Source organism: Prionailurus viverrinus, chromosome C1 (assembly GCF_022837055.1).
Source record: "Prionailurus viverrinus isolate Anna chromosome C1, UM_Priviv_1.0, whole genome shotgun sequence".
Taxonomy (NCBI): Eukaryota; Metazoa; Chordata; class Mammalia; order Carnivora; family Felidae; genus Prionailurus; species Prionailurus viverrinus.
This window is the reverse complement of record NC_062568.1, coordinates 212,518,117-212,546,104: the sequence shown is the minus strand read 5'-3', so window position 1 is coordinate 212,546,104 and position 27,988 is coordinate 212,518,117. Positions and strand designations below refer to the sequence as shown.

Genomic DNA, 27,988 nt, shown 5'->3' with positions numbered 1-27,988 from the left:
CTGAGCAGCAGGGATGGGGAAGCCTCGCCCCTCCAGACAGACCCCACGAGAGAGGACACCCAACGTGTCAGTCCAGGACAAGCTGTCTGTCCTGCAGCATTGGAGGGCGGTTTCTCGGGAAGGCCCTGCAGGCACAGCTTCTGCTCCCCCATAAAGGAGCCACACCTGCTCTTTTGAGTCCTTCCAAGAACTGCCCGTGCACGTGTTCCAGTCCCCCTGTCAGCGTTCCAGGGAACCCGGGCCTCCCTCAGCTCCGAGGCCAGGAGGAGCCCCTAGACCTGAACCAGTGCCCCCCACCCCCCGCATCGCTGACCCCAGGCTGCTGGGGACCTCACAGAGCCACGGCTGCCAGCAAGGATGGACAAGAGTGTGGGATGACGGGGGGCCCGGGCTGCCCTGCCCCCATGCCCATCTGAGATCCGAGAGGGGCTCTGCTCGTCTCCTGGCGTCTCGAGGCCAAAGGCCAAGGCTCCCCTGGTTTCATGGGGAACGCGACCCAGAGGCAGGCACAGACCCCGCTGAGACCCCGCTGGGCCACAGGCCACAGACGGCCAGGTGCGAGTACTGAGCACCAGACCCTCCCTGGCCACGCAGGGAGCAGCCCCTCCCACAAGGCTCGATGCCCACACAGGTCACCCCACAACCGCTGGTGTTCCCACCGAGCCCAAGCCTCCCCTGATGACCCCTTCACCTCTGCACGTCCCCGGGAGGGTCCCCGGGAGACCCCGGGCCGGGCTGAGGCCGCAGTTCCACACGAAAGGCTGCAGCCAGAACCCTCCTCGGGACCGCGGGAATGCAGCCCTCGGCCCAGACCTGCAGAGGTTAACGCCGGGAATTCTCTGGGAATTCCTAGAGAGTTACGCAGGGCCAGACAGAGGTCAGCCCGGCCCGGGAGTCAGAGACGGGGTGCCCGGGGCAGCAGTCGGCCTGGGCTGGGGAGACAGCGCAGAGGCCAGCCCCAGTGGGCGGGTGGACAGGAAGTGGGCCCCCGGGGGCAGGGAGCGTGCCAGGCCGGCAGGACACACACCAAGGGAGCTTCCTCACAGCCTGGCGCGCAGGGCCCACCGGGCCTGACGGCTGCATGAGCCAGCACCTACCCGGACCCTGCTGGCAGCTCCACACTCCCCAGGAAAAGCCCTGACTGCTGGGGGTGCAGGGAGGGGGCTGCGGGGCCCGGCGCTACACCCCTCGCTGCTACCCCTGACCCCTGGCATTTGCGTGCCATACGCCTCGGCCCCAGAGCCCCCAGGAAGCCCCCCAACCCTGACTGGGCCGAGCCCCCTGTGACTCCGCACCAGGCGGGCTGCTCGGCACCTGTGTGCACGCGAGGCTGGGCCGCACCATCCTCGCTGTGGGGGCAGGACCCCACTAGTGTCGGGGTCCCTGTGCCCAGCCGAGGCCACGGGACACCCTCACTGAACCCTGAACAAATATCACACCGAGGGCCTGTCCCCGAGGGCAGTGGAAGCAGAGAGGGCAGGTGGCTGGCCCTCCCCAGGTCCCCTCCTCGGGCAACGGCAGCCCAGACGGAGCAGGACGAGACCCTGGCTGGGGCCAGGGAGGGGCTGGCCAGATTCGGCAGGCTCCCCTCCGCTGAGCCCCTGCTGTGCACATGGCTGGGGGAATAGGATATAGACGAGGGACCCCATCATCCTGGGGGGGGGGGGGGAACATGGGAGAGGGAGGGGACCACGCAGCAGTAAGGTCCCAGAGACTACACTTCAGGTTCAAAGTCGCCTGCTCAGGGTCACCTGTTTCCTGCCCCCCCCCCCCCACCTCCAGCAGGCCCCTCTTGAGCCATGTTTCAAAAACTCCACTGCTATAGACAGGGCTATGGGGCAGCTGTGGGTGCCGTGGGTACCCCAGGGTGATCAGCAGCCCTGCTGAGGACAGGATGGGGCCAGCAATGACCCCTCCCTGGAGCAGTAGCCAGGCCTGGGCTAGATGGCAGGGCAGGCCTGGGCTGAGGCCACGTGGCCAGAGCGAGGCGGGCGGCAAAGGGCCCGGAGCCCCCCCACACAGCCTGGGAAGGAAAGGTGGCACCAGGAGCTGGGAGGGGAGGCCGGAGCTGCCTGGGGGGTTCTGGAAGCAGATCCTGGGAAGTCCTGGCCCAGGCGAGTAATGCGCTTCACAAGCCTCACGGGATGGCTGCTTCCAGCGCCATCCATCAATTCTCTGTCGGCCTCAGCGTGGGGTGCCCCGGAGCCAAATTCCAGCAGATTACACCCCGGCAGCCCCCACTCCTCACTGCAGCCCAGCACCCCGCTCAGCTCTGGCCCGTCGTGCGTGACCCAGACTCGGGGGGTGCTTCGGCCCAGGAAACCCCCAGGCGGGTCTCACTGCCCTTCTCGCCCACGGGGCCGGTCCGGGGGTGCGTCTCGGAACCCAGCAGGCTGGGCACCACGTGGGCCCCTCACTCCAGCACGCCGCAGGGACCGCCTGAGCCCAGGCAGGGTCAGGTCACAGGCAGAAGCGACCAGAAGCAAGAGGTCAGGCTGAAGGGAGGGGAGGGTGCCCTGCCCCCAGCCCTCCCCACCCGGGGAGGACGCCTCCAGCTCTGCAGGTTAAGCAGAGTCTCCAAAGGACGCAGCGACACCACTTGTGTGCGTGTGCCCGGGACACTCGAAAACAGGACTCAGATGGACGTGTGTGCGTGAATGTCCCTCACAGCACGAGTCACGACAGCCAGAGGTGGAAACCACTCAAATGTCCATCAGTGGGCAAACAGACAATAAACCGTGCTGTCCCCACGGGGGGACTAGTACTCAGCTACAGGGACAGACCAGGAGCTGACACGCGGAAGAGGCTAGAAACACTGCCCTCGGGGACAGAAGCCAGGCCTGGTGGGGGGCGGGGGAGCCTGGGCGAGGTGAGGAGGGGCTGGCTGCCGGGCACGGGGGTCTCCCCTCGGGTGATGAAAATGTCGTGAACCAGGTAGGCGTGCCAGGGGGCACAGGAGCCTGAATGTGCTGGAATCACTTTAAAAGGGTCAGGTCTGCGTTATGTGAATTTCACCTCAAGGACAACAACCAGAAAGCCCTCCTCCAACTGGACCCCCCACCACGCATCTCCAGGGGGTGATGCAGCACGAATTGGGGTAGGGCCTCGGCTCCAGGCAGGCTCTGGCCCGGCCGCGGGGCCCTTGCTCGAGAGCCAGCAACTCTGCAAACGTCCTAAGTAGCCAGCGGCATCCCCGACGGACGAGCGCTCCTCCGAAGGCCCTGCCTGTGCAGCTGGCGGGCGACCAGGCCCCACAGAGCGAGGAGTCCCCGGCAGCTGTCCCTTTGCCACCCTCTGGGGAACCAGAGGGGCCCACGCCCCACGGCCCGCGTGCCCTCCCCGCCCGTCTGCCAGCAGCCTGGGGACAGCCACGGGCCTCTCAGGTCGACCGTGAGGTGAGGTGAGGTGAGGTGAGGTGAGGTGAGGTGAGGTGAGGTGAGGACGGGGCTGGCCTGGGCCACAGAGCCCCCAGGCAGGAAGCAGGTGAGGAGAGGCACCAGGCTGTCTGCCACACGGCAAGGCCATCCCACTGCAGTGGCAGTGACAGCCGCCCACACGCACGGGGCAGGCGCCCCGTGAACGCGAGCCCCCCACACCCGAGTGGGACCTCGGGGGTCACAGGCTATCTCTGAGCCGGGGGGAGCCCCCAGGGTCCTGCAGCACACTGCCCCTTGCCCTCCCCCTACACGTGCCTTCCCCCGTCTCCCCCGCAGGACAGGAAGCAACCCTCTGAGCCAGGCTTTCTGGCAGGACAGGCCTCGAGCCGCTCCAGGCAGGCAGGGCAGGGTAGCGGCCTCGACGACCCGCCGGCCACAAACCAGCCTCGGGTTTCCCGCCAGAAAACAACTACGTGAGGCACCCGCCGGGGCCCGGGGCCTTTAAATTCTTCACTGAAGGCTGACAGCACCCAAAAGGAGGCCACGGAAGCCCAGGGGGTGCCGGACTCGGCTGGGCCTTGGGTCCATGGGCACAGCTAGCCCTCATCCCGCCGGCCCACCAGGCCTCGGGCAACCTGTTAGCAGCCAGGATTTATGAGGCCCTGCCTGCCAAGGAGGCCAAGAACCCTCCCTCCCTGCAGCCAGGTGTCACCCGGACAGGCCAGGGCTGTTCCCCACATCTCTGCCGGGAGGGCTGATGAAAGCTGGCTGGACCAGAGTCGCCACGCAAGGCTCAGGACCTACAGGTTCAGGGGGGCTGGTCTCATGCTCCGGCTTCACAAAGGGCACTGGGAGAGGGGCCTGGAAAGGTACCTGTGCCCCGAGGAAGGACGGGAGGTTCAACGTCCGGGAAGAGGGGTGCCCGGGCCAGCCCCACAGCCAGCGTGCCTGAATGATGAGGGAACCCCCTCTCTGGGCAGGACACACGGCCGGGGCCTGCCCTCCCTATCTCCCCAGGAATGTTCCACCCCCAGAGCCCAGCCGGCCCCTCCTTCCGTCAGGGGAGACAGGACACTGGGGCTCCCTGTGTAAGCCTGCTCCTCGGGCCCACATGCCTGCTCGGCACCCCGGCCGGAACGGGCTTGGGCCTGCCCCAGGAGCCCACGCGGGGTGGGGTTGGGCGTATGCACCCTCCCCCGCCCCGGGGACCCCCCCCTTTCCCATGCACCCTACTGAGTATCTAGGACAGGACGTCCCGGCCCCCAAGACAGGTGATGCAAGGCCCCTGTGGGGGCCCCAAACCAGCCTTGGGGACAGCCGCTGACAGGAGCCCGTGGAGCAGCGACAGGCCTGCGGGGACCCCCGTGACGGTGCCAGGAAGGCCGGGCAGGGCCGAGGGGGAGGCCAGGTCACCAGGCCCCTGGTGGCTCTGTCGGGGGAAAGCTGTAGACGGGGACTTGGCTTTGACCCAGGAGAGCAGAAATTCACCCGGAGTCAGGCAAGGTGTCCCAGCCGTGGCGAAAGGTGGTGGCATAGTGTCCTGGGGCTGCTGGGACAGAGGGCCACAGACTGGGGGCTCAAACAACCATAATATACTCTCTCACACAGTTCTGGAGGCCAGGAGGCCAGAATCAGGGTCACTGGGCCGAAACCAGGTGGCGGCAGGGCCACGCTCCCTCCTGAGGCCCTAGAAACGGAAGTTCCCGGGGCCTCTTCCAAGAGCCGTGTTCCTCGGCTGACGGGGCACCACACCCACCGCTGCAGCCAGGCCCCTGCTCAGATGCCCGAGTCTGAAAGAGGCCCCTTCTGCACGTCCACCCCCAGAAGCTGGGGGAGGCAGTGCCCGAAAGTAGGGCTCAGGTCCCGCAGGCAAAGGTCCGGGCTGCCCGAGCCTCCAGCCACTGGGTGAACGTGGCCCGTCGCAAAAACCCTCTGGGCCTCTGCTTCCTCGTCTCTGAATTGGGGAGAGCGATGCAGGCACCGGAGGGCAGGAAGGGGATGCCCGAGGGGCCCCTCGAAGGAACAGAGGCCCCGGCCAGTGTTCAATTCCATTCGGGTCAAAAATGAAAGCCTGTGGTCACACAGCCCCAGGGCCCAGACTGGGACCCAGGCCCACAATAGCTAGACCCGGAGCCTTCTCCGTGGCTGCGAGGGCCTATGATGGAAATGCGGAAAGCCCACAGGCGGCACAGAACATCTCTGGGCTCACCCACATTCTCCCGGCACGGCTGCCACCAGGCACTCGCCTCGGCTTGTCCCAGACGCTCCCGAGCCACATTCCCTGGGGGGAAGTGTGCAGCAGGTAGGGCAGGGACCAGGCGGGCAGCCAAGGGCAGACCCACCCCCGCCCCCCAGCGAGGAAACAGTTATCCTGAGGATCTCAAAAACCTGTCCCATCACTGCCCAGGGAAGGGGTCTTGGCTGCAGGCCCCGCTTCAGGGTGGGCTCAGCCTGTCACAGACAGAGCAGCCCTCCCTGACCCCAGCACCGCATGATTCTGGCTGTGCTGACAGGCCATCCAGGGGTCCACTCGGGGTCCTCTCCCTGCCCCACCCGGCCGGCAGTTCCAGGGACAGAGTGGATCAAGGGTCCACAGGTAACCCGGGAGTTTCTGTGTGTGACCTGCTAGCCAGTTTCCAGATCGAACTCCACGCCCCGGGTCCAAGGAGACTGTGAGCTCCCTGGGGGCAGAAAACGCCACACACATTTCACGGGGTTGCCATGGTAACTGGCAGGTCCAAAAGCGTTTTGCCGGATGGAATTAAATTCACACCAGGCGCCTCCACATTTGACCGTTGAAATATCACATTACAATCATTTGTAACAACGGCAATTAGAGGCCCAATGGCTGTGAGCAGGGGTGCGGCAGGGGGACCAGGCAGAGACGGGAACCATCGAGCCGTCCTCGTCCTCAGGAGACAAAGGAAATGAGGCGTCCGGAGGCACACGGCGCAAGATGCCAAGCAGGCACAGAAAGAAAGCGAGGAAGCCGCCCTGATCCCAAGAGCGGGCAGGCGATCTCAGGGCGGGGTCGGGCAAGGCCAGTCCTGACGGCCACCAAGGCTGGGCTCCTGCATCACCTTGTGACGAATTAAGAGATTTTATTCTTCAGAGAAGTTCTAGGTTCCGGGGAGAAATCGAGCAGGAAGTGCAAGGACTTCACGCGCTGCCTTCTCTGCGGACACAGGGTCCCCGTTACCAACTCCCTGCCTTCGAGGCACATTCACCCCCACGTGGGCGGGACTGACGAAGCATCTGTAACTAAGCCCACGGCTTACGCGAGGGCCGCTCTCGGTGTTGGGCATTCCGGGGGTCTGACGAATGTGTGCCGCCGTGTATGCACCATGACAGTGTCACATTAAGTAGCTTCGCTGCCCTAAACATCCCCCGGCTCCCCACCTGCCCACCTGTCTCCGCCCCCCCCCCCCCCAGCCCCGGCAACCACCGATCTCTGCGCTGTCTCCCTGGCTGTGCCTTTTCCAGTCAGCCCTCCAGCTGGAATCATACACCGTGGGGCCTTTTTGGACACGCTTCCTTCACTCAGCGATCGGTGTTTAAGGATGCTCAGCTGTTCACGTGGTTTTCCAAGAGGACAGCCTGGGCGGCCAGGGAAAGCTCCAGGTTCAAGGGAGTCCTTCCCAGGGCCAGAGAGGCTGGGGGGAAGGGGGTCCCATCAACACCCTCCCCGTCTGTGGTTTCCAGGGCAACCAGGGAAACCAAGAGTGGGTCGCCTAGAAATGGTCGGACAGGCCTCACCCGCTCTGGATTTCCAGGGTCACCTGGCAGTCCCCTCTGGAAGAAGGTTGTAGGGACAGGTCAGGAGTGGGGTGCTGCGTACTCCCTCTTTGGGGCCTCTCCCAGAGGATTCCAGGGGCCAGCTCTCGGTCCCCGTGTCCCTGGGGCCAGGCACAGAGGTGGCCCGGGATCAGGTGAGGCAGCAAGTTCTCAGAAGCATCTGCTGAATACACCCTGTCTCTGCAAAGCAGAGGGGTCGTGGAGGAAGAGGCCCACCCGGCAGGAGACCGCCTTCGGATGGGGAGGTGGGCACAGTCCCACCAGGCAAAGGCCGCCACCGGCTCCAGACGCGAAGGTAGCAGAACAAGGAAATTCGAGCTCCAAGTGGAGCTCTGGGGGCCTGGCTCCATCAAGGCACAGGGCTGATCGCACTCGGCTGCCAGTCCCAGAGGGGCCTGGAGGTGTGACATGGGGGGCAGGTCCAGGCAGAGTTGGCGACGAGGGGCCCTGAAGGCTCCCCAGCGGGCCCCCCCAACGGGCCCCCAGCAGGCACAGTTCAGGAAGCAGGTCCACCCGTGGCTGGACCAGAAGGGCTCCATCACCTCCTGCCATCAGCCCAGGACACAGGACTGCCTTTCCCGACTTCAGACAGAGTTTCTCTGTTTACTCTGAAACTTATCGGGTTTGGTCTGTTTATACAAATCAGCCTTCAAATATGTGGGAATGGGGCTTTTTTTTTTTTCCATTTGTTTCCCAGAAAACAAGACAAAATGTAAAAGGCCCAGAAGAGAGCCAAGAACATTCCTCGGTTCCCCCAATGTCCAGGTCTCCACTCTGCCCCCCCCCTCCCCCGCAGTGCCTTCCCGAAACAGCTCACTGCTTCGGGGGCTCCAGCCACACCCACAGCAGGAGCGACGCTTAGGAAGGGCTGGTGTGGGCCGAGCCATGCACACTCTTCTGTGTGTGTGCACGTGTGCATTGTGTGTGCGTGCCTGTATTGTGCACACGTGTGTGCATGTGTGTCTGCACTGTGCACGTGTGAGTGCACATGTCTCTCTGTGTCCCAAGAACCTGGACTTCCGGACTCACATCCAGTCCACCCACAGCCAATCTAATCCCCTGCATGGTTGAGACCCGAGCGGCACAACCCAGAGGCCCCGGCGGCCCCGCCACAAGGCGTCCACCCTCTGGTCTGGACAACAGGATGTGACACCCTCTCTGCATCTCGCTCAGTTTCTAGGCCAAGATCAGGAAGGACCGGGGGGGGGGGGGGGGGGGGGCGGTAGGGGGCCCTGCACGTCTCCATTCTTTCCCGAAGCAGAGTCCGAGGCCTCGCTGGGAGCCCAGCCTCCCCACCAAACGCATGAAGCTGGGCTCTGACACCTTGCTCCACGCCTGAATGCCCCTCACACCTCCCTGGTGTGAGACCACAGGAGCCCCCGCGGCCAGGCCCACCCCATCCATCCGGGGCAGCAGCGGCCGCTACAGCAGAGGGGAGGAGGGGGCCCCTTTCAGGACTTACCCCCGGGCAGGCAGGCCGCTCCCCACAAGCTTCCCCAGAGAAGCATCCCGCTGCCCACCGCGGACCTCTGCACCGCCGGCCTCCATCTACACTCCTTCTTAGCCCACACGAGGGTCACTTCCCTGGGGGCCGCCCACTCTGCGGGCCAGCTCAGCCCTCTGCGCAGCCTGGGCCCCTAGACACACACATATGTCACCCGCGCCTCCGCAAGCGGCTGCCCTACCTGCCCACACCCTCAGCAGATACTCGTCTCCCCCGAGCTTCACGACTGTCTCTCTGGAGGTCACCGGAGACCTTGAGGGCGAGTCCCTACAGGCCCAGTGTTGAGCCCCGTGCTTGGTCCCGGCAGGCACCCCAAAGCTATGGGATCCAACAGGCGGACAGACAGATGGACGAAGTTAGTGCAGAGGAGCACAGAATCAACCCACAGAGTGGCTGCTCACCAGGGACCAGGTCCTCTGGTGACCGCACGCCCGCCCCCCGCCCCCCACCCCCCGGGACTGCCCCCAGCAGCGCCTGGTACGCAGGGAAAGCCAACAAACATTCGTTGGAAGAGGGCTTCCTGGAAGATTAAAGGTGATGATTATCTCACTCGGGATTTGGGTGCAAATGCTCAGTTTTCCAAAAAGAGCCCTCCTCTGGGTCCCCGGATGCCTGCAGAGGGGATAAGGCTGGGGTTCGGGGCTTAGAATCCAAGAGGCCCTCAGAGGCCCAACCCACAGATAGGAACACACACGGGAGAGGATGGTGCTGCCACCTCGGTGTCTGGAGCCTCGGGCCCTGCAGCGTCCACGCCCCACCCCCAGGGCCCGGGGGCACCTCCCGGCCATGCCTGCGGCTCCCGGCACAGAGGCTCCAAGTGCCCGCCAGCCTGCACCCACCCCGGTCTTTGCAGTTGCGGGAAAGGGACCGCTATGCCCCCCACCTCTCAGACCAGATCCCGGGAGACGCCTCTTGCCCTCACACTGCACGCGGAGCCCCAGGCTAGCAGCACCCGCCCCTGGCCTGTACCCACCGGTGGACTCCTCTCCCCTCCCTGCCAGCCCCGCCTCTCTGCCCTGGCCTGATGTCCCTCTGGCCACCAGCCGTCCCAGCATGAGCCACCACGGCTACCCGGGCTTCTGGCCTTGGAGCCTCGGGTGGTCGGTCCCTGAAGCACAAGTCTGCCCCTCCACCCCCACCCCCGACTTAGAGCCCTCAGCAGTCCCGGCGGAAACAAACCCCTGGGACCCGGCCCCTGCCTGGCTGGGCCCTGTGCTGGCCGTGTCCCCCACCTGGACCAGCCAGGCCTTCACACTCATGTCTGGGGCATGTACTTAAGCCCTCAGAGCCCCCGCCATCCCCACCAATGCAGCCCCCAGACACTTACATCCCTCCTCCTGGCCCGACCCTCACACCTGCCACTCCTGAAATCAGAAATCATTCCCGTGTCTCCTATTATCTGCCCCCAGGACGCGAGCCCCCTTTCCCTGGGGCTCCCAGGCCGTCCCTCCCCTTTCTTGCCCAGGACCGGTCTGGGTCTCATATTCTTCTTCCCACGGTATCCCTCAGGCCTCAGCAGCTGTCAGAGGTGACACCGGGTGACACCAGGCGTCACAGGGCTGGGCTGGCTCAGAAGCAGCTGAGGAAATGACCCCAGAGTTCCCAGGCAGCCTGGTGCACCTGCTCTGGCTTCTCATCGCCACCAGGGGGCGCCGGTGCCCCACCCTGACCACCCAGGCCGGAAAGGCGGGGGCAGGACACCCCACCCGGAAGGGGTCTGTGGCCCTAACCCTCTCTGTGCCTTCCCGCTGCCCGGGCCACACTCTGGAAAGGATGGCAGGGCTGGGCGGCCCCGGGGGCACCGCTGGCTGGCCCGGGGGCTGAGGGACCCATTTGCAAGGGTCACCCCCCAGCCAGCCTCTGGGCCTTGCCCACCCCACCCGCAGAGCCCAGTGCCCACTGAGGGCAGAGGTCAGCATGGACGATGGTTTGGGACATGACCTGGCCTTCTGTGGACATCTGCCTTGCGTGGGGTGAAGCCCGGGGGCACACCGCTGGGTGCACAGGGCCGGCTGCCTGGCCTCAAGTCCCACCAGGCCTGGGCGCCAGGGCCCCCAAGGTAACGTCTTCCTGGCAGGAACCCCACCTCACCCACCACCCCTCAGGGCCCCCACCACCTTCCAGGCTCCCGGAGAGCTGCCCACCCCAGCGCGTCCCAAGGAAAGGAACAGGTTGCCGGAAGGTTTGTAGGTGGGCCTGGCTACAAATCACCCCTATCACTCATTCGTTCATTCATTCATTCATTCATTCATTCATTCACACAGCCCACAGAGAGCCAGATCACCCATATCATTCATTCATTCGTTCATTCATTCATTCGTCCGTTCATTTGTTCATTCATTCGTTCATTTGTTCATTCATTCATTCATTCATTCACACAGCCCACAGAGAGCCAGATCACCCATATCATTCATTCATTCGTTCATTCATTCGTTTGTTCATTCATTCATTCACACAGCCCACAGAGAGCCAGATCACACATATCATTCAGTCATTTGTTGTTCATACATTCATTCATTCATTCATTCACATAGCCCACAGAACCAGATCACCCATATCATTCATTCATTCGTTCATTCATTCATTTCTTCATTCATTCATGCATTCATTCATTCATTCACACAGCCCACAGAAAGCCCAGCAGGGCCCCAGCCTGGCAACCGCCCTCCAGAACACACAGGGAGGTGCCACAGCCACACATGTTTCGGAACACAGTCCAACCTGTGAAAGGAGGGGCTGGGGCCAGTGTCCAGCTGCCTCCGATCCCTGAGTTCGCAAGTCAAGGCAGCCTCCCAGCACAAGCACCATCCCGAAGCCTCTGAGGGGATCCAAGTCCCCACCCGCCCGGGGAGACACTCCTGCTCTGGGACAGCCAGGCGGGCCCAGGCAGCTACCCAATGCTGAGGGCCCGACTGCCCCCTTCCTGGAGCCTGGCCTCGGAAACGGGCAGGTTCAGCTCGTCCACACTCACCGCCAGGAGCAGGGCAGGTGCCTTCTGCAGCCCCACCCGGGCCACCCCCAGTGCCCCAGCCTGGCTGCGGCTGGGAAACAGGAAATGAAACCATGTTCGCTGCAGGATGAGCAGGCGCTCACAAGGCTCCCAAAGACAGTCCCGCCCAGGCTGGGCCCCGTCACCCCGATGCCATCTACGTGTGCTCTGCCCACACCCGCGGGGAGCAGTGTCTGTGGCCTCCAAGGGCTAGCGGAGGTAGCCAGCCTGGGCCCTCAAGCCACGGGGGCCACACTGCCCAAGACCCTCCTTGCATGATCTCCTGAGGCTTCCCAGGTGGACTCGCCAGGCTCTTTGTGACAGCTCTGGGCCCAGCAGGTGCATCCGGGGCCGGCTGGGCCAAGGTGGGGCATCTCCCAGTCCCACACACCCAAGGGCCAGAAACCTTGGCACCTTCCCCCTCAGACCAGAATGCAGGGCACAGGAGATGGGAGGGCCCGGGAGGCTGTGGGCAGAGTGGCCAGCACGGCCTGCACCCATCCCGTGTCCATGCCTGGCACCACAGCTCAGCCAAGCAACGAACAGACTGCCCAGCTCAGCCCTGCACCCAGTGACCCCAAGGAAGGACAGACAGGGGGACAGACAGAGGTGCCTCTGAACACCACCCCTCGGGAACCTCAGTGTCCCCACCTACAAAGTGAGGTGGGGGCTGTGTCGACGTCAGAGGACTCACAGAGCAGTGTGAGCACCCAGCAGAGTATCACGTCCCGGCTCCCTAGTCCCATAGCCTCTGCAGGGCCGTCCTGAGGACGGTGACCTCGTATGCAGCTCAAATTAAGGACAGGCTGTGTGAGTTCCAGACGTGCCCACCAGTGGACGAGTTCTCCCCCTGGGGGCTGGAGGGAGAGGTCCCTCCAGAGGTTGTCTCGCCTAGCTTGCAACAGGCGCCCAAACCCAGCTAGCATCGGGCAGAGCCGTCCGCCCCGCATGCCCGCCAGGACGCAGCCGCAGCGCAAATGGGGACGTGTGGCCGCGCCCACCTGGCTAGGAGGGTGATGCTTGCAGGACAAGGTGTGAGCTCGCCTTTCCTGACAAACAAGTCGTGTCACAGGTTTGCCAAAACTCGCCCTTCCTTTCCCCTGAGCAGAAAAGGCCCTGCCAGGCCTTGGGAAGGGAAGGACGAGAGCAGAGCCAGCCCGTCTGACAGCCAGGGCCATGCCGGGGGGCGTTGGGCTGCCCCAGGGGGCTGGAAGAGTGAAGGCGGGGCACTCCACCAGGTGTCACGCCCCTTCTGTCTGTGGGGCCACCGAGTCCGGGACATAATCCCCAGCTAGGAGCTGGGGCTAAGTGCCCGGGTGTGCAGTGTCCAAGAATCTTCCCAAATTCCCAGTTAAACCAAGTGGCCACAGGTCCGCCGGTCTTCTCTGCCCCAGGGGCTCACAGGCCCGCACCCACCAACACGTACCGTAGTTTGCTCAGGGTCGAGAGTCCCCAAGTCAAGGCGGCCGCATCCACTGGGGAGAGCACGGACAGACGCGTGGGGCGCCTGCACTCCGTCCTGCTCCGGACTGGCCTCGAGACTCGCTCTGCAGAAACCCAGCCCGCAGCAGGACGGGCAGCAGCACGGGGCTCAGTGGGGATGCGGCCTCCTCCCTCCAGGGACCTCTGAGTGCGGGGCTGGCTGGCTGTAGAGGGCCCCACAACGGAAGGCTAATGCACAGGTTCATCTCGCCCTGGCCCCAAATGGCAGGGTGACCTCCCCGGTACCCGGGGCTCCCAGCGGAGATGCTGGCCAGAGAGACTGACCGGGGCAGGGGCTCCCGTGCAGTCGGTGCTGGCCGGAGGCCGGTCTGGCAGGACGTCGGCACCCTTGGCTGCCACCCCTCCTCCTGCAGTAGCTGCCCTGTTGTCAGCTGGCCTGGCTCTGCGCGATGCTGCCCAGGCCCCACTTCGACCCGGGCACAGAGGGCCAGGCCCTGCTCTGGAATGCCTGGAGCCGCCAAGACCCGAGAGCAGATTCCGGGATGCCGAGGCCAGCTCCCTGCTTGCAGACCCCTCGTTAATTATCCTGCCGAGATGGGGAGGCAGGCACGAGCCCCAGGAATCCTGAAAACGAGCAATCAGCACATTTCCTGGAATTTGCCCCTGGAACAGCGCTGGGAGGCCAGCGCTTGGCAGGTGGGCGGCCAGTGCCTGGGGGGATGGGGTAGACAGGAGGCTGAGGCACTCTCCAAGAGCCTGAAAATAGCCGGGGGTCCGGGCCCACCTGGACCTGCTGTGCTCACCGCCCAGGCCCTCCCCCCACAGTCTCGGGGCACTGCTGGGATTGCAGACAGGGATGTGGCGGCCGAGGGGCACAACCGCTAAGGAGGCAGCACCAGGCCCAGAAAGGGCTCCTGAGCGCAGGGCTGCACGAGGCAGGAACTCTGCAGGAATTCAAACCCCAAAGCCTCTGCCGAGCCACAGAAGCCCCCACAGGGGCAGATTTCTGGGGCAGCGAGAAGGGGCCCAGCACGGCGGGGAGCTCACTCAGGAGGTGCCCCTTCCTGCATGGGGGGTCCTCACGGGGGGGTGGAGGGAGGACCCCCATGGCCTCCTACGCAAGTTCCTTTCACAGGTGCCCATCCTCACCTGTGCGGAGACGTTCTCTCCCATGTCCAGCCTGAGAGCTCCCCAAATGCAAGGACCACCCCCCATCTCGCACTAGCATCCCCGGCCCCCTCCAGCTAACTGTCCCGACCTGAAAGCCCATCTTTCCGCCCCTCCTGGAGTGGGCACCCGCCTGGGCCCACCACGGAGGCCTCCCCAGCTCTGCTCCCCTCTACTGGCGGAGAAGGCCCGAGGCAGCGACAGTCTGAAGGACCCAACGGTGCAGGAGGGCAAGGGGCAGCCTCTGTACGGAGCAGGGTCCCTGAGGGCCGGGGGACAGCAGCCTGCCCGGCTCAGCTCGGCCCAGCCCTTCCTCTGTCCAGATAGAAAGCGCCAAGCCATCAACCCTGGCCAGCTGGGTGCCGTACCATCGGGCACTGCTGCTTCCTGGCCAGCGGGCAGCTGCCAGGCTCTACAGTCCAGCGGACCCCCTGGGAAAAGTTTCCGGAGGCCCGGGAGAGGCCCCTTGGCCCCAAACATGCAGGAGGGAGTTCCTGCAGTAGAGTCTGTCAATCCCAAGGTGACGACAGTCTGGGGACCCACAAGGGGTACCCGTACTGCACAGACCCCCAGACACCACCCAGGGTCCCTCAACCCCAGTCAGTGGGGGGCCCCCAGGAGGGGGCCTGGGGTCCGGTCCTGCCCTGGTGGGCGCAAGAGGCTGTTTACACTGAGTCACCACTGACCCCAACAACTCAGGAAGTGACAGGGCTCAGCGTCCCCATCTGTAAAACGGGACGAGCATCCAGCCCACGCAGGGTACGCCCCAGGACCGCCCTTGTAAGGGAAGAGCACTCCACGGAAAAGTCTGGGCCAACCCTGGGGAGGGAGGGCCAGGGCAGTGTGGCCGAGGCGGGTGAAGGGCAGGTTCACAGGGTCCTTTCAGGAGACCACCCATGAGGATGAGGCAGGGCTTGTAGCCTGGGGCAGCACGGGGAGGGGAGGCGCGGAGGCCGTGTCCTCTAATCTGAGCCTCGACCCTGCCTGGACGGTAGGCCCCACGTGGGCGGGGGCCATCGAGATGCCCACTCAGCAAATGCACAGCCGGGGCGAGCTCTCGGCCCACCCCCAGGAGGGTTGCCCCATGGCTCTCGGCTATAATTATACCATAAGACCACCCGACTCTGAAGTCAGCCCTGGGAGGGGCCCACAGCCCCACTGGGCACGAGGCCTGCCTGGAGGCCACAGTCATCCCAAAAGACAGAGGTGCCTTTGTGGTTGGCTGGAGCAGGGCGGGCGGGGGGGGGGGGGGGGGTGCGGTGGCCAACCTGGTAGTTAAGTGATTCACTGTATGAACACGAACACCCCTCCCAGAGTCAGCCGCTTTGAAAGACCTGTTCGATTCTGCGAGTGGTTGGTCTCCACTGTCCCGGAGCAGACACACGGCCCTGCAGGGATGCGGCCCGGCCCGAGTGCGGGATGGACCCGCAGTGACCACCCATGGGGCCCAGCCGACTGTCAAGGGCAGCGGGACCGAGGCCAGAGGGCAGAGTCGAAGCCACTACCCACCCCTGCATTTGAGCCAGCAGGCCTCCCCTCCCAGGGGCTGCAGGGCTCCCCCACACACACACACACACCCAGTGCCAGGAAGCAAGAGTCACTGGGCAGACGCCCAGGGCCACCTCCTGCAGGGAACTGGGGCTCTGGAAATTTCGGGAACTGTCTTCGAGGGAGGGGCTTGGTGCAGCTAAAGCAGGTGTGCATGGAGAAGACAAAGCCCACGGCCAGTCCGCCCACCCGGGGGGAAAAGCAGGGCAGAGCGGGCCGCCCGCAGCCAGAGGAGAGCCACGCACAGCAGGCCCCCACATGCCTGGGTTTTCTCATGACCCAGAAACCGGACCCAGCTCCTCAAAGGCTAGAGCCTGAGGGCAGCCTCCCAGGGAAGCCAAGGTGTGTCCCCGGCTTAGGCGAAAGGTGCCAGGTGCTCACAGGGGACGCCCCCCAACTCCTGGGCTCAGAAAGCAACCTCACGCTGACAGCCAGCACGACTCAAATGGCCCTGCCACCCCACACGGCTGGTGCAGGGAACGGCACAGGGAACCCGCAACCGTGGCCCAGGACCAAGGTCAGAGGCAGGTCAGGACAGGTTAACCCGAGGCCACGCCCACAGGACAGTGGCTGAGCTGCCTCCAAGGGAATCGGGCCAGTGTAGGGCCACTGTGGCTGCTGGCCTCAGGACAGCAACCCCGTGGCAGGTGGCAGGACCACAGAGGTCCTGGAACCTGGCCTCTGTGGGCCGTGCCCTCCAAAACGAGACAACCCTGACCCAGGGCCCCAGCGCCTCCGAGGCAGGCAGCGCTGGCCCCTCGATGAGCTGGTCACAGCGGTTGGCCAGGAGCAGCCCTTGATGGTGTCTGGACCTCGGGCCGGGGGTCAGTCTCCCACCCTCAGACACAGTGGGCAGCACGGAAGGGTGGCCTGGGAGGGCCTGCTTCCTCTCCATTGATCAGTCATCCCAATTTAGAAACAGAGTCGCCCTTGAGGCCTGCCTCCTGCCCCCACACCCTCAGCAGCTCTGTTTCCCTGCACAGCCGCCTCCAGGGTCTCCCATCCGCTGGCTTCCTGCTCAGAAGGCAGACTGTCAGGGCGCAGAGGCTCCAGGCAGGACCGCTGACTTCCCTCCCTGCTGGGTTGGCGTGGGGGCAGAGCAACAGATCACACTGGGTCCCCAGGGGCACCTGCCAGGCGGCCCCGGGAAGCAGGTCTTCCACCAGCTCAGAGAGGGAGGCTAAGGGCCCTGGGGGTTCCAGGCTGACCCTCCTGCGGCCCCCGCCCAGGCCCTCCAGGCCAAGCTGGCTCACTGTCTCCTCTCTGCGGCTCTGCTCCAGCCTATCTTCCACCTGGAAAGCCCACCCTGAACCACCTGCACCTCCCCAAACCTTCCCCAGCCCACAGGCCCTCTTCCTCCAGGAAGCGCTCCGGGCTGCGCTCTGTTGGGCCTCGGTGCTGATGCCCTGATCGCTCAGCTGGACCCAAGAGCCAGAGTCCCAGAACTGCCTCAGAGACCTGCCCAACCCACCCATTTTATAGGTGAGGAAACTGAGGCCCAGAAGGGAACAAAAGCCAAAGCTTCTTGGACCCAGAAGGTACCTAGAGATAACCCAGGCCTGAGTTCTCAGTCTGCTTCTTACCCAAGAAGTCAAGTGAGGGGCGCCTGGGTGGCGCAGTCGGTTAAGCGTCCGACTTCAGCCAGGTCACGACCTCGCAGTCCGCGAGTTCGAGCCCCGCGTCGGGCTCTGGGCTGATGGCTCAGAGCCTGGAGCCTGTTTCCGATTCTGTGTCTCCCTCTCTCTCTGCCCCTCCCCCGTTCATGCTCTGTCTCTCTCTGTCCCAAAAATAAATAAACGTTGAAAAAAAAAAATTAAAAAAAAAAAAAAAGAAGTCAAGTGAGATCAAGTCACAAGAAATGACCAGCGGCTCGGTCACGACGCCCAGTGCAAAAGCAAGCTGTGTCCCTAAATGTATGTGTTTCTTGCCTGTATTTTCCTTAAGACCCCATGCCCGGGGCCAGGAAGCACTCACGTCACCAGCAGGTACTGGCTCACTCAGGAGCACGCGCTTGTGAGCCGGGTGTAGGGGTGGGACAAAGCCGTGTTTTCTGCTGGTGAGAACATTCCTGGTGGATCTGCAGGGCCCCCGGAGCCCAACAAGGGACAGCTACTGGCCCTGCTCTGCTGACATGCAGCTCACCCCCAGGGCGAGGAGGCCCCCAGTCCTGGGGGGTGTCCCTACCAGAGGGCCCACATGTGAGCAGCACCGTCCGGAAGCTCAGGCACGCTGTGCATGCAGCTACCACAGGAACAAGGGGCAGTCCCCAGCCAGCCGGTCATCTACCCTCAGGCCCTCACGCCCAGCAGACCGGGCCTCTGGGGGGAGAGAGCACCACCCCCACCACAAGCCTCTTCCACCGGGACGCCCTGCGCCTCACCTGCGCTGGCGCCTGGGACTTGCACGAAACACCATTTGATCCCCACCCAACAGAAGGAGTGACTGGGGTCCAGGATGCTGTGCGCGGTCACACTGGCCCACCTACGGGACACGAAGCTGGTCCTGGCGGCAGAGGGCCTGGGCCGGGTGAGGTGGGGGCTCTGCTGCGGGTGCCCAGGGCCCAGCCCCCCACACCCCGCCCCACACCCCAGGCTCTGCCCGCACAGGCCCCCTTTGTGTCCCCTGGCTCCTGCAGAAAGCCTTCCGCCTTCCGGAGGGGGGATGGGGGCGGGTGGAGGTGGAACAAAGGGGCTAAGCCACCGGGGCCCCCAAGGCCCCCAGCCCCAGGGAGAGGGGGCAGGCGGGGGAGGGCTCTTCCTAGGGCCCCGCCCCCTCCACGCTCCACCATTCACACAGCTGGGTCCTTTCCTCCCCCCTCTCTTTTGTTCAAACGAAAGAATTTGGGGGAACCAAAAAAATATGGCTTTTATTTTCAAAACTGGAAGCAATTATAACTGGGGGGTTGGTTAAATATTGCCAACTGTGCTGAGGCTCAGGTCTGCCTCATCCGGACGGAGGAGAGACTGGAAGGTGGTGCTGGTGGACGTTTGGGCAGCAGCACAGACAAGGGCTGTCCCTGCAGGCGGCCCAGCCCTTCCACCTGGCCCTGCACACCCACCGTGCACACCCAGCCTCGCACGCCCAGCCCTACGCACCCACCTGTGCGCACCCAGCTTTACACGGCCAGCCCCACACACCCACCTGGGCACACCCAGCCCTGCACACCCACCTATGCACACCCAGCCGTACACACCCATCTATGCATACCCAGCTTTACACACCCAGCCCTATACACCACCTGTGCACACCCAGCCTTGCATGCCCAGCCCTGCACACCTATGCACACCCAGCACTACACCCCCAGCCCTGCACCACACCCAGCCTGCACACCACCCCTGCACACCAAGCCTTGCACACCCAGCCTGCACGCCCTCACACCCAGCCCTCACCCAGCCCTGCATAGCTGGCTCTGCACACCCAGCCTCTCTTCCAGGAGACGGCGCCTCATGAGGCAGCCCAGCAGCTGCCCTCCAGCTGGACCTGCCGCTTCCTGAAGGCCACATCTGTCCCACCCCTGACCAGCCACTCCCGGAAAGCCGACCTACCCCGGAGGACTCAGGCTGGTCACAGGGTGTACACGGCAGGGTGGGGACTTGGAGATCTGCCCCCTCTCTCCAAAGCAGGTCTTGACGGGGCCCCACTGAAGCCTGGTGCGGGAAGACGGTGGAAGGTTCCAAGCGCCCATTGCCCCAGCTCTGCTGGGACGTGACCAGCTACGTGGCCTCCCTGATCCCGGTTTCCTCTTCCACCAAGTGGATAAACTGAGGGTTCGGTGAGACGGCGCAAGTCTCCAGGCCCAGAGAGGCCCCCTGATGTGAACGCGGGGAGTGGGGCTGCTCTGGAGGCAAAGCCAAGCCTAGAGCCCAGGCCCGGAAGCTAGAGGACAAGGCATGTGAGCACGGCTCCCCCCTCCCTAAGACCCCGTGTGTGGATCTGAGCCCACCGAGCAGGTGTCCTGGCCAGACAGGCCCCCTCCCATGGATACAGGGTCACTTGCTGACGCTGAGCTCCCCCCACTCGATGCTCCCTCCCCATTCTGCCTCTGCAGGCCTCATGACCCCCACCCCTGGCCCCGTGAGGCCAAGTGTCAGGGTCTCTGGGTGGGGGAGGCTGCTCATCAGAGAGAGCACCAGCCCTCGGGACTCAGAGCTGGCCACCTGGACAGAGTCAGGCCAGGAGCGGGGGTGGCTGATGGCTGACAGGAAGCAGGGCATGGGAGGAAGGCCGGCCCTGAGGGGGTCAGGGCAGGTGTCCCCAGCTGCTTCCTGGAGGACGTGACCAAAGACAGGCCACACTCCAGCATCCCCTCACTGCCCTCCCCCCGCGGCAGGGACCACAGAGCATCCGTGCTGCCGACTTGGTAAGTCACATCCCTGACCCAGCAACGGCCCCAAAGCCAGCCCACCCCAGGACCAAGATGTGTCTCTTTCTCCAGCCTGCCTGGGGCGGGGGGGTCACAGCCCACAGAGGGGCTCAGGGTCCTAGAGGGCACAGGGCAGGCCCCCCAGCACCCAGAGGGCTTGAGAGACAGCGGGCCTCACTCCCTGGCCCAGGCATCGGTCCTCCCAGCACACAGAGCCCATGAAGCAGCGGGACTGAGGAGCTGGCTGAGCAGAGAAACTTCCAGCTAACAGAGGGTATCAGAAAAGCCACCAACCCGCCAGCTTGTGCAATGGTCAGCACCCTCAGCTACCGGCACCTGTCTCCCCAGGACCCCTACCCTCAGCCCATGCTGGGCACAGCAGGGGGGCCACCACAGGTGAACATGCAGGGACCAGAGAGAGGGCTGGGTCTCCTCTATAAACAGAGAGCCTCCTGCTCCCTACGATTTCCCGATGCCCACCCTCCCCCTGGCTGCCTGCTGGGCATCCGAAGCATTGAAGCATGGTGCAGGACGAACGCCCTCAAAGAAGCCCCCAGCCGCTCACCAGGAGCAAGTTCAAAGCACCGGAAGCCGTCGGGAGTACTTCACTTCCCCCGGCGGCCGTGGCTCTGCGCCCCGTGGCGACAGGACCCGGAAAGCTACACGTTCAATGAAGGCACCCCGGACCGAGCAGGAAACCCCGGAGAGGGGAGCTCTCGCTGATCCGTCGCAGAGAGATTAGGATGAATGTCTGTGGGGGTTCCTGTGACGCGTTTTCACGCACTTGTACTCCCTTTCCTTACAGAAACCCCGTCACCCGCACGTCTGCTCCAAGGCCCAACCCCCCTCCCGGCACCCCGACGGCACGTTGTTAAAAGGAAAACCGCAGGCCCCCAAAATGGCACCACGTAGTGTACGACCCAAGACCCAACCTGACTGCAGCTCAAAGCCCCGGGGGGGGGGGGGGGGGGTCATCGCGGGAACCCTGGTTGGCACAAGGAAGCAAACCGGCAGATTCCGCTCCCCTTAGGAGGCCCCCCTTGCCTGCAGCCAGGGTTCTTGGCTGACGATTTCCTTTTTCCTGCCCTTTCTCTCTCTCTTTAAAAACCTTTCCTTTCTGTAGCCCCCGGGAGCTCCCCTCCCCCTTGTTATATGGGATTCTGCCCGGTTCATGAATCGATTCCTAAAGCCAATTCGATCTCTGAAATTCGCTCCGTTGAGTTTCTGCTATTTAACAGCGTGTAGCGTGGCTGGGTTTTCGTGACACGTCACTTTACAGCTGTGCCCAGTTTTACTGAACCAGTCGCCTCCGATAGGACCCTGGCTGTCCCCCATCTTTGGGGACGCTGGAGCCTCCAGCAAGGCAGGAATGCCGTTTGCAGACCCTGGGACGGGCCGCTTCCTGGCCGCCCAGGAGCCCGGCCGGTCCCTGCCCATCTCTCCAGGGGAGGCCACAACTGGACAGGCCCTAAGATGAAGGGGTGTGGAGGCATCGGTGGAGGAAGGGGGTCTCAGGGTTCCCCCTCCTCCCAACAACTTCAGATGAGCCGCAGGGAGCAGGGTGAGGGGATGAGAGAATGCCCGGCCGTCCACTCACCGTACTGACAGCGGGGACCCTGGAACCCTCGGGGACAGCGGCACAGCTGGACTGAGCTGGGCGCGCAGTGACCGCCGTTAAAACAGAAGCCAGCGCTGCACCGGGCTGTGGAGAGAGGAGAGAAGGTGTGTGAGAAGGGGCCACAGCCTAGGGGCAGCCCCAGCCCAGCCACCAGCGACCCTGGGGACGGTCCCTTAAGTCTCCCCATAAGGCCAGGCCTGGAGCTGGATGGGACCCAGATCCTCACCTCACAGACAGCAAAGCCCAGACTACGTCTTGAAGCCCGAGCCCTTGAACCTTGGCTGGGGGGGGGGGGGGGGGGGCAGGGGGAGAGGGGAGGAGGTTTCCCGGGCCGGCAGTCCCAACCCTGCCACCAGATCAGGGTCCAGCTCTGTTCTGTCTTGGGTCATGCACTGGCCCAACACCACCAGAGCCTGCAACACCACCCCCCACTTTCTTGAGGAGGTGGGGAAGGAGTCAGGGCCAGCAGGGGAACAGCCCCCCACTGAAAGGAAGGCTGCAGGCTTGGCTGAGGACCCGCCCCTGTCCAAGGGGACAGGCCCCCCAAGGAACCCCCCCACCCCAGCAGCTGAGGGAAGAGGCCGCACGAGCAAACACTGAAGAACTGCCCCCACCCCCCCCCCAGGCAGACACAGCACAGGAGCCAGAGCCTGGCTTTCAAATGAGCATGTTTGACACCCGCACAAGGAAGAGGGAGGCTCCCTGTGTGGGAAAGGAACAGGTAGATAGGAAGAAGAACCGAGTAAGAGACCTGGAAACAAAACACGTGAAACCTCGACGCGTGGCTGTTACTGAAGGCTGGACGGATGCCTCGCAAAACGACTTCGGGATTTCCAAGGAACAGATGTATTTAACGCTTCACGTTAGTTCATTTTTTTATTTTTTTTTAATTTTTTTTAACGTTTATTTTTATTTTTGAGACAGAGAGAGACAGAGCATGAACGGGGGAGGGTCAGAGAGAGAGAGAGGGAGACACAGAATCTGAAACAGGCTCCAGGCTCTGAGCTGTCAGCACAGAGCCCGATGTGGGGCTCGAACCCACAAACCGAGAGATCATGTCCTGAGCCGAAGTTGGATGCTTAACAGACTGAGCCACCCAGGCGCCCCGGTTTATTTATTTATTTTGAGAGAGATAATACCTAGCAGGCTCCATCCACACTGTTAGTGCAGAGCCTGAACCGGGGCTCGAAACCCACAAACAGTGAGATCATGACCTGAGCCGAAGTCGAATGCTTAACTGACTGAGCCACCCAGGCGCCCCAACATTAGCTCATTTTTTAAAATGAATTTTATGAATTCCTACTACGGTCCAGGGTCGCCACAGAGGCTCGGCTTGGGGATGCCCCCTCAGGCTGTCAGGGGGGCCAGGACTGTGCCCACAGGACCCTCAGGGGCCCTGGAAGGAACCGGTTGCCTCGAGAGAGTGAGAAATGCCAGGGCAGGCAGAGGTGACCCAGGCCCACGGCACCCACGGGTCTGCTGCCGCTGGGTGGCTCTGTTCTCTGAAGGCCAAGCAGGCAGAGGGAGGGCCGAGCCGGGGGAGTCCCGCGTGGCTGGAGAAGCCCCCCAGGAACCACCGTGCACACACCGCCCCACAGTCCAGATGCCTTAGCGGGCAAGGCAGGCGGCTTGGGTGTTGTGCACAGGCGTTCAAGCTCCGGTCTGATATTAGCCAGTGGGTCAGAAAGTCCTGTCAAGCTCCACGACTTGCACACATCGAATACAACATTCTTAGCGACGTTCACACGACCAAGGGTCCCCTCCACACCACTGCCTCAGCCTGAAGCCGCACACGCTACCCGCAGCAGCTGCCAGGCCTGAACCGGTCTCCTCGCCCACGATCTGGGGAGAAAAGGGGGAACACTGCTCTGGTGTACAGAGTGCGGGCTGGAGGTTCGAGGACGGTGACGGTTCACCAAGCGTTCCAGCCCCTCCCCGGACCAGGCCTTGGCTCTGGGGGGAAAGAGGGAGGCTCTGCCCGTATCCTCAGGCTGGCAGGGCCCTGAGGGGCGTCCAGTCGGCAGGATGGCAGATCCCGGGAGCGCAGTCCCCAGGGTGAGGGCGGCACGTGTGGACATCTTCCGTGGCATCTTAGCGCCCCTTTCTCTCGAGGTGGGAGGCAAGAAACAGGTGCGCTTGGCTGGAACTCCCCATGCGTGCAGCGGGCGCAGTATCTGCCAGGCCACCTGCCCCGCCCTCCTCCGCGCCGGCCCCGCCCCTCCACACGGCCCCGCCCCCTCCATGCGGGCCCGGCCCCTCCACTGTGGCTGGGTTCCCGCACGCAGGCCCAGGCCTCGCCCCCAGAAGGGCCCCTCCGTCGTCGAGCCCACGGCCCCTCCTCTTCCCTTCCTCTGCTGGACAGTAGAGTGGCCTCAGGCGGGACAGGTGTGATCCAGGCTGGCGAGTTTCTCCTGGTCTTGCCAGGCCACCCACCCGCAGGCTCTGAGCACGCGACCAAGGTCACCAACCGTGGGTGGCGAACGTCGGCCTTCTCCAGGCCAGCGCTGGGAATGAGCCCCTCCCTGGGCCCCTCTGCCGAAGCGGCCCGGAGACCCTACGTGCATTCTGCAGCTGGAGGAGGCCGGGGCTGGGGCGACCAACTCAGACCCAGGACTCAGTGCCCCGCCTGTGACCCTGCTGACTCCGGCTGCCGGCCTCCTGCGCACATCCCCTGCGGACGCCTCTGGCTTCTGTCCTCTCTCCGCAGCGAGGGCTGAGCCAGGAGCAGCGGAGCCCCATCCCTCCACCAGCTCCCCCACGGCATCCCCAGAGGAGGGGCACGCCTGTCCATGGGATGGGTCTGAGGTCACATCCTGAGCAGACCTGCAGGCGACCTCAGCCCCTCCCTGCACCCCGCGCATGCCCAGTGCTGAACCCTCAGCTTCTCCAGGACGGAGCCTGGAAGGGGGCTCTCTGGGCCGCAGCTCCAAGGTTGGAACCTGGGATCAGCCCCCCACCGAGACACGTGGTGGACATGGGGACTCAACAAAACCGCCCACATAGGCTCCCAGTGTGGACCAGGCTCAAGGAAAGGTCAGAGAGGCCACCCCAAATGCAGCCTATCAATCCGATGATGGCTGGTCCCCAGCTCCCAGCCTTAGCAACGATAGCAGCGACACCAGCACCCGGCAGCGTCCTGCCTGTGGCCAAAGCCCGCCAGGCCAGCCGGAGGGAGGGTCTGTGAGACGCAGCCGGGTGCCCAGGAAAGTCTCCCAGGACTGCGGGGCACACACAGCACGGTGGAACCCCAGGAGGACACGCCTGTCCCCAACACTTCTCCAGCAACCGGCCCTGGAGGCCAGGGGAGTCAGGGCTGGACCCGGCGCAAAGCACCTCCGTCTGCCATCGAGGGAGGCACTTAGGGGTTCGAACAACCCTGGGTGGGGGAAGAGCGCAGACAAAGGGGGTGACAGCGAGGACGACACCGGCCCTGGGTCGCCCCGGAGGGCAGGTGGATCAGCGCCGTGGCTCAGGGTGGTCCTCCACTCATCCAGCAAAGCCGCGGGGCGGCCAGGTGTGGGAACCACAGTGCCCACCTCACAGCAAAGGGGGGCTGCAGGAGAGAGAGGCGCTTCCCCGGCAGCCCAGGGGACAGGACAGGCCCTGAGTTCCCCCCCACCCTTCCATCTCTCTGTCCCTGGTCTGTCCCCAAACCTGCTGGCTGGGGGCTAGAGGCCAGGACCACGGGCCCCCACCCCAACCTCCGCCCATCCCGGACCCTCGCGGCGGGGAGGGAGGCACTCCAGCTCCAAGCTCCAGAGGAAGAACCGAGCCAGTGCCTGCCCCGGGGCCTGGGGACTCCACGGGCGCCGCTGCGGGCACGCGCCCGCCACAGGCCTGTGCTGGAGGCCCGGGGGAGGAGCGCGTGGTCAGTGTGAGTGCCGGGGGCTGCAAGTACGGGTGCGAGCATACCCCCGTGGGTGTGCAGTGCTCACACCGGTGAGCAGCACGGGTGCATGCGCGTGCATGTGAGCACGAGCACGTGTGTGCAGGCGCATTTGTGCGTGTGTGAGCACACAGCACATGTGTGTGCGCCTGTCTCAGGGTGAGCGTGTCAGCACGTGTGAGACCATCCACGTGAGCACGGGATTGTGTGCACACGCATGTGGGAGTGTGAGCACACTCGCATGCACGGGCGCGTGTGTGAGGCCGCGAGGCAGGTCAGCTGGCCTGGGTGGACAGCATGCTGGCCCAGGGCACGCGTCTGCACAAGTGCGAACGTGTGCCAGGCACGGCACCGTGCGGGGCTGCGTGTGACTGGGTGCGAGAGACCTGGGGGGGGGGGGGGTCACAGCAGGACAGCGTGCCCACCCCTAGCGACCCTGTGGGTGCTTACGTCCACACGGAGGACAGGAGGGCCAGGACGCCAGCTCTCCAAATTCCCACGCTGGGCGCGGGCTGACACGCGTCCAGAACGGAAACGGAAAAGTGAGCGTCAAGGCAGGAAAGCAGAGGGCGGCCGTCCCCAGGCCTCGTGGCTGCCCCCCGGCTGCTCCTTCCCTAACGCCCCCACCAGCGGGGCCCAGAGGAGGCGGCGGCCGTCCCGGGAGGGAGAGCTATAGGGCCAGCCTGCCAGGCAGTCAGCAGCCTGGGCTTCCGTCCCCCGGCCAGCCCCACAGCCCGTTCTGGGCTCCGGTGACAACGAACCATGTCAGTCCCTCCCCTACTGATGTGAAGCCCTCACAGGCCACAGACTTTTTCTAGCTCCCCCGGCATCCCCCGGGCAGCAAGAAGGCATGAGTGACCAAGATGGGGCGGGAAGCCCGTGGACAAAGCTCCGGGTGGTCACTCCACAGTGTCCTCCCCAGGACCCGGTCATCTCTGAGGGTCTGCTCAGAGTCAAGGGCACGGCTGTCCCACGCACTCTGGGCTCACACGGGGGTCCGGAGGGCTCCGAGGTCCTGGGCCCCCAGCCACGGCCACGGCTTCCAGACGCAGTTCCCACTGTCCACGCACCCAGAGTCCGACCCCTTCTCACCATGCTCCCTGATCCCCCAGGGCCAGCCCCGAGGTGGCTCCTCGACTTTGCCTCTGCCCTCCACAGCAGACCGTGTCCCTGCCCCACTCAGACCCTGCCCTGGCTCCCTGTCCTTACAAGGGCCCCGGGACCTCAGAAAGTGACCCCGTTTGGAAATAGAGTGTTTGCGGGTGTGACCAAGGTAGAGCCCGAGCCCACTCGGAGCAGGGCAGGCCCTGCTAGGAGAGAGGAGGTGACACAGGCAGGGAGGAGGCAGGAGGGGGCTGACGCGGCCACAAGCCAGCAGACGAAGGAAGGACCCCCACGCGCACCTAGACTGGACACCTCTGGCCTCCAGGGAGTAAATCTGAGCCGTTCCAAGGCCCGCCCTTCCCCGCCCGGCCTGCGGTCCCTTCCCCACCTCCGCGTTCTCCAGAGCGCGTCTCACCGGCCCGCACAGCATTGCTTGCAAGCTTTCCCGCGTGTCCACCTGCCCCAGGACAGCAGCCCCAGGAGCCTCTGCCTGAGAGCAGCGCCGGGCACCGCGTCGGCCCCGCACAGACGTCCGTCCAGTGGATCAGCTGCGTCAGTGTTCCCCAGGGCCTGCTTTAAGGACCCTGCTTATAGTTTCGACTTTGTTGTGTCTTCCTCCTTTCTTTTCAAAGAAAGAATTGGTTGGGAACACTACGGTCTGTCTCAGGAATCCTCAGGGCACATTAGCATGTTAAATGCTCTGAGAAGTCCTGCAACAAAGGAACCAGAACTGCGAGGACCGCAGAACCCCTTCTGGTGCGGCTCCCAGCACCTGCTCGGGCCCTCCTCTGCATCCTGTGGCCTCCTCAGATGGCCGGAGCCCAGCCCTATACGGACAGAGATCGGGGAGCCACAGAACGTATTCTCGGCACCGCATTCCTAGGTGCGTGCATGGCAGGGTCAGCCCAGACACCCACCTTCACACTCAGGCCCGCCTTTGATGAGGGGGAGCCAGGACCCAGGGTCTCAGGGGGTCTAGGCAGAATCTGCACCTGACTGGGAGAGACGGGGACTTGCGAGAGCCGCTGGGCAGGAATCTGGCACCCCGACGGCAGAGGGGGTCTGCGCCAGGCTGCCCTGGGGACGCACGCAGAGGGGAGCCATGTGGACCCGGGGAAGCCCCCCGGTCACCAGGCAACGCGCCCCACCCAGCCAGCACTTTTCCTTTTCGGTCACCTCCAGGTCACAAATGCC

At 64.2% G+C, this 27,988-nt stretch overlaps 1 protein-coding gene across 3 annotated transcripts in view; it reads right to left on the bottom strand.

The window, feature by feature from the left end:
* Positions 1–27,988, bottom strand: part of MEGF6 (multiple EGF like domains 6) — a 92,146-nt gene that overhangs the window by 45,845 nt on the left and 18,313 nt on the right. For all 3 annotated transcript variants that reach the window (XM_047869961.1, XM_047869959.1, XM_047869960.1), the window contains exon 4: positions 21,784–21,888. In XM_047869961.1, the coding sequence (XP_047725917.1) occupies positions 21,784–21,888 (105 nt within the window). The remainder of the gene's footprint in view (positions 1–21,783; positions 21,889–27,988) is intronic.